General features: G+C 34.5%; 1 protein-coding gene across 1 annotated transcript; it reads right to left on the minus strand.

The window, feature by feature from the left end:
* Positions 1 to 379: 379 nt before the first annotated feature.
* HAT22 (Homeobox-leucine zipper protein family) lies at positions 380 to 1,898 on the minus strand. Its single transcript, XM_016346095.3, has 2 exons — positions 1,001 to 1,898; positions 380 to 922 (listed from the first exon to the last, which is right to left on the minus strand). The coding sequence occupies exons 1-2, from the start codon at positions 1,517 to 1,519 to the stop codon at positions 593 to 595; spliced, it is 849 nt and encodes a 282-aa protein (XP_016201581.1). The 5' UTR covers positions 1,520 to 1,898; the 3' UTR covers positions 380 to 592.
* Positions 1,899 to 5,189: the final 3,291 nt, after the last annotated feature.

A 5,189-nucleotide genomic window follows, 5' to 3' on the forward strand; every position in this document is an offset into this window, starting at 1 on the left:
TGAGTTCCCTACTGGAGATGGTCTAAACACAGCACATGGGAAGAAATTACCAAAAATCATTCATTATTTTAACTGAACTAGGCTTTGATTATATATATAGAAGACTACAGTTAACGCGTCTAGCTAAACTAGGAACCATCGCAACCATGAGTAGTACATCTATATGTAAGCTTACCTATATATGATTTTAAAGTAAAGATTCAAATAAATAAAATGAATGAACTACTCTAATAAAGAGTAAAGAGTATTGCAGCAGAAAAATTAAAGAAGATAAGGAAATTAAATCGGTATTTGTTTTTCGGTGAAAGCTAAGGGCGAGAAAGAGCTAGTCAGAACTAACATGATCATGTGTACATATTATATACAGGTAGCAAAAGAATTTGATGGATGGAGAAGTCTTGTATAATGATTTATAAACATACATTAAAGGAAAGCAAAAAAGAAAAGAAATCTTAATGAGCAGTTGCTATGATATTATCTACGGTATTAGTTAATTACAGCGTTCCCCTATAGGTAGGTAGGTAGGTAGGTATGGATGCCGGATGCCTCGAACCAAAAAAATACAATGGTTGTGAGGATAGTAATTAAGGCATCAACATGCTGCAGAGGGGTTGGTGAAGGGGTTATAGAAGTGAGGCTTGGCGGGGGGGTCGTTGGAGAGCCTCTCGCAAGAGGGGCAGATGGTGAGCGTTGCCGCCGGCATAGGCATGTACAAGGGTTGTGCCAGCTTGAGCGCCTTCAGTTCTTGAAGCTCCTTCTTTAGCCTTCTGTTCTCGTCCGTCAATGTTTCGCAGCATTTCTTCAAGAACTCGCAGTCCACTTCCGTCTGCTTCAGCTTTGTTCTCGCTCTCCTATTCTGGAACCACACTTCTACTTGCCGAGGCCTCAGATTTAACTGCCTCGCCAAAGCTTGCTTCTGTTTCTGTTCGTTACCAACGTTGTAATAATCAATTAATTAATTAACAATTAATAGAGAGGTTGATTGATTATGATTACATACAGGATTGAGAGTGCTGTGTTGTTTGAAGCTATCTTCAAGAAGAGCAGATTGTTCCTTTGTGAGCCTCAGCTTCTTTCGGGCATTGCTGCCGTCTTCGTCTTCGTCGCTCACTCTCGAAGAAACTCTCTCGCCATCGCCATCACCATCTGCCTCTTCACAGCTGCTAAGATCCCTCTCCCTCTTCACGCACGCCCCCACCACCCTGCACCCCCCACTTGAGAACGACGAAACTGCGCTACTGTGTGGCGATGAAGCCTGTCTACACATTTCACCACTTGTAGGCTCCTCTGCGCCTTTATTATTATTGCTTTTCAGAACCTGCTGGAAGCTCTCGCCGGATAGACCCAGCGTTAGAGATGGCTCTGGTGCCTCATGATGACAGGAATACGGCTTGGGTTTGCTTGACGGAGGAGGTGGTGTGGCCGTGGTGGTGGTGAGAGATAACCCTAGAACAAGCTCGAGGCCTGAGGAGGAGGACTTATTATTGTTATTGTTGTTGGCATCTTGATCAAGACCCATTATTAGTTGTTGTGTGTGTTGGAGTACTACGTAGTAGTATATATGTGATGGTTTGAGTTAGGAAGATTAGATGGTGTGTTTTAATTTAAAGACTCATGGGGGCCGGGGTTGGATTGGATTATAAGAAGAGAGAGAGAGGTGAGAGAGAAACGAATTATGAATGGGACTTTTTTGTGGGGGCGTTGGGTGGGTGGGTAGCTATGATACACTATTATTATTATTATTAATCAAACGCAGGAATGAGTAGAGCGACGAATCTTGCTATCAAATTCCCCTTCTATATCTCTTGCATAGGTTGACCATCAGACACCCACTTACCACCCTTATTAGTTATTAGTTATTATTACCCCCTCTCCATTATTATTATTCCGTAATAACTGATGATACTTGGAAAATTCTCTCTCTAAGCTAATAATGGAGAAATATTATTTCTACTTTAATTTGCATTTATTAGTCAATTCATTTTCTTATAATATTAAATAAGATGTCATGTGTATCATTATATGTTCCCACATCCCACATGGAAATGCAAAACACACCAAGCAGGTTGCCTAGATTAGGGACCCCACAGGTGTACCAAATATATAACTCTATATTATCATGATCACACTTTCGTGCTTTACCCATATAAATTGCTTCTTTGCGTATGTTGTAGCATCACTTTACATTGTACCAATTATTGGCCCCTTTTAATTAGTCCTGCTTAACAGGGGCCCCAGCTGCGAGCCTATCATTTTTTATCTTTTTGAGTTTATACTCGATCATCATATGTATGTGTTTTGATATATAATAATTTAATTATTACTACCCGATGACATAAATGTAGATATAAGATATGCATTGGCACGCACTAGCTCATCATGGAAAGGTTGCTTGCTAAGTAATTTCCGAATGGAATGGAAAAATGATATATGATACATGATTCATGTCATATGCGCGTGTGAATGTAAAACTACATATGTAGGAGACCCACATGAACTGTCTCCCACTCCATGCCTGGTTGAACTAGTTAGAGATGGGTACCATGTCACTTTGCTTACCAATATTGTGTATACTTTTTAATGAATGGGGGAATGTGAGAGAGTATGGTTGGACGGTTTTGCTCTATAGCTTATTATGAATGTGGAGATCAGAAAGGGATGTGCACTATTTGTTTGTTTCCAATAGAAAAGAAGGATAAAAAAGAAAAGTAGGTACAAGACACAATTGGAGTTTCAATGAGTTATAATGGTGCCAGAATATGATTCATCAACAAGAATCCGGATCTTTGCTTAACTAGAAAGTTGATGTGGAGTGTTTGGGACCTACTCCTCTACCATTAGTACTATAAGCACTTCCAATAATGCATTGTCGGCGATGCTAGCTACCTCAACACAAGTTAGGTCATCCATTATTCATGATCTTCACACAACCTAATTAATTAATTATTATCATATATATTCACCACAAAAAGTAACGCCGTTCATATTATAAAACCACCTTCGTTAGTCCTGTGCAGTATTCATGAACAGGACAGAACAGGAATGCATATGTTATATTATTGTTGATTATAATGGAATAATGATCACAAACTCATGATCACTGTTATGATGAAAAAGTAATCGTATTTAAACTTGTGTTGGAATATGGATTTGGATTTTGGAGTAAGAAGCCAGCAGGGATTCCAGGAAATAATTAATAAATAATAATGAGTATGTTAGAAGGGAATAAGCCCACGGATCTTCGGTTTAACTTTAATGGGATATATGCATCATTATGAATGAGTATTGCAAAAAGTGGGCGAGGGTCAAATGATTATTTTGAAATTAAGAATGCAACTTGGTTTACTTTTTGGTGCCTGAATCTAATTCCAATCTCCTCTTCGATCATAACAAGGTCAAAAAGAAGACGGAAACACGACCTTTCAACACTAACAAACAATAGTGTGGGTGTGCATGTATGTATGTATGTATGTATGTATGTATGTATGTATGCCTATGCGTATGTTCTTTTTTTCTGGGAGCGCAAGAAATGGTATCTTATACTATCTTAACAACTCTATCTACCTTGTACGTGTCGGTGATTTTTGGAAACAATTTATTTTTATTGCGTCATGAATGGGTATTTTTGACGTCAGATACACATATACTCTATTTATTCTTGAGATTGGATAAATATTTTTTAAAAAAGTATATAGAAGATTCCACTGCCTAACTGCGCCACTTTTAATTGGGTTGCTTCAACAATAAACTCAATGATTAAGATATTAGGAAAGCCCTAAAATAGAGTTTATATTAATTGGTGATAGAAAGAGTAAGCGTCATGTACCAAATATTTAAAGATTATTATATGGGATTAAAGGAGAGCATTTGTCAGCGAATGGCTGAATAGCAAAAAGAAAAATAGATAAGCAATGGTTGCTTTGTTAAATTGGGATCCTACCTCCAAGCAGATAGAATTTGACTTTGAAACAGTAAAATTAATATAATTGCAAGGAAAAAGTGGGAATGGTTTTAATAATTCTAGTTTAATAGACGAGCGTGAACATGAGATAAATGGATGTGCTACTGTGTATATAGAATGATAAAAACTCAGGGACTAGTAATTTTATGTAAAGTGATAAATAAAAATTATTAAATAATTTATTAAATTTAATTAAATTATTAATTGTACCTAAATTTTTATCTATATATTTCAGGATGGATGAGATATGAAGTATATATTATAACAAAAATATTATTTATATATTTGAATCAATTGTTATATATATATTTAAAATTTAATTTATTTTTAATATTTATTTTATATTTTAATATATTTTTTATATTTTGATAATTAATTTGAATATACACTTAATATCGTTAGTATTATAAATATGAAAATATTTGATAATAAAAAATCAATAAAAAATAATCATAATATATTTTATATTTATTTAATATTCATTAATTATTATAAGATAAATATTTATATTTTTTTTCTCTAACATTATCGTTATAAATATATGTCTTGATGGGCCATAAATTAATTAAAGTTTGAGTTAAAAAGGGTAGGATGATTAGGTGGCAATAATATTAATTAATATTCATGTGACATATTAATGGACGAGGAGGTATGGGTGGTGTTGGCATGAATTAATAAAGGATTTATTTATTTTATATTCTAAATATACATGTTAAATTTATAAATTAAAAAAAGTTATTATTAAAAACATAAAAATTTAAAATTTTAATATATTTATTTTATATTTATTAAATAAAAATATTTAAAATTGTTTATTAATAATAAATTTATAATATATTTTTATAATGTATTATAAAGAGATAGAACACATATTAGTTAAAGTCATTAATCAAATGAAATGAGTAATGAGTAATGAGTAAATTAAGCAAAATAATGTGATTGGGCATGAGATGGAGAGAACAAAGTGACATAAAACCCAACAAACCAGTGGTGGTTCTCATGTCATGGATGTGCACCGTACCCTTATCATGAATCACTCACTCTATTATCTAATAATAATATACGAATAGGAATAGGAAATAGAAAACAGGTGGCTGGCAAAGAGAGACATGAGGGGCCACCAATGATTTGGTATGATGGGCATTTGATTCCGTGGGAGGTAGATGATTGTGGAGCGTAGAAGTTGGGGAGTGATTGAGGGATCAGAAAGGGAGGACGAATTTGAGAT

Source organism: Arachis ipaensis, chromosome B5, assembly GCF_059453495.1.
Source record: "Arachis ipaensis isolate K30076 ecotype BB chromosome B5, ASM5945349v1, whole genome shotgun sequence".
NCBI lineage: Eukaryota > Viridiplantae > Streptophyta > Magnoliopsida > Fabales > Fabaceae > Arachis > Arachis ipaensis.

What these genes read in the sequence shown, in the direction of transcription:
- HAT22 (XM_016346095.3), bottom strand. Translation starts at nt 1,519, where the DNA reads ATGGGTCTTGATCAAGATGCCAACAACAATAACAATAATAAGTCCTCC. An exon ending in AACACAGCACTCTCAATCCT is followed by an intron (nt 923 to 1,000) that starts GTATGTAATCAT and finishes GGTAACGAACAG; the next exon opens with AAACAGAAGCAAGCTTTGGC.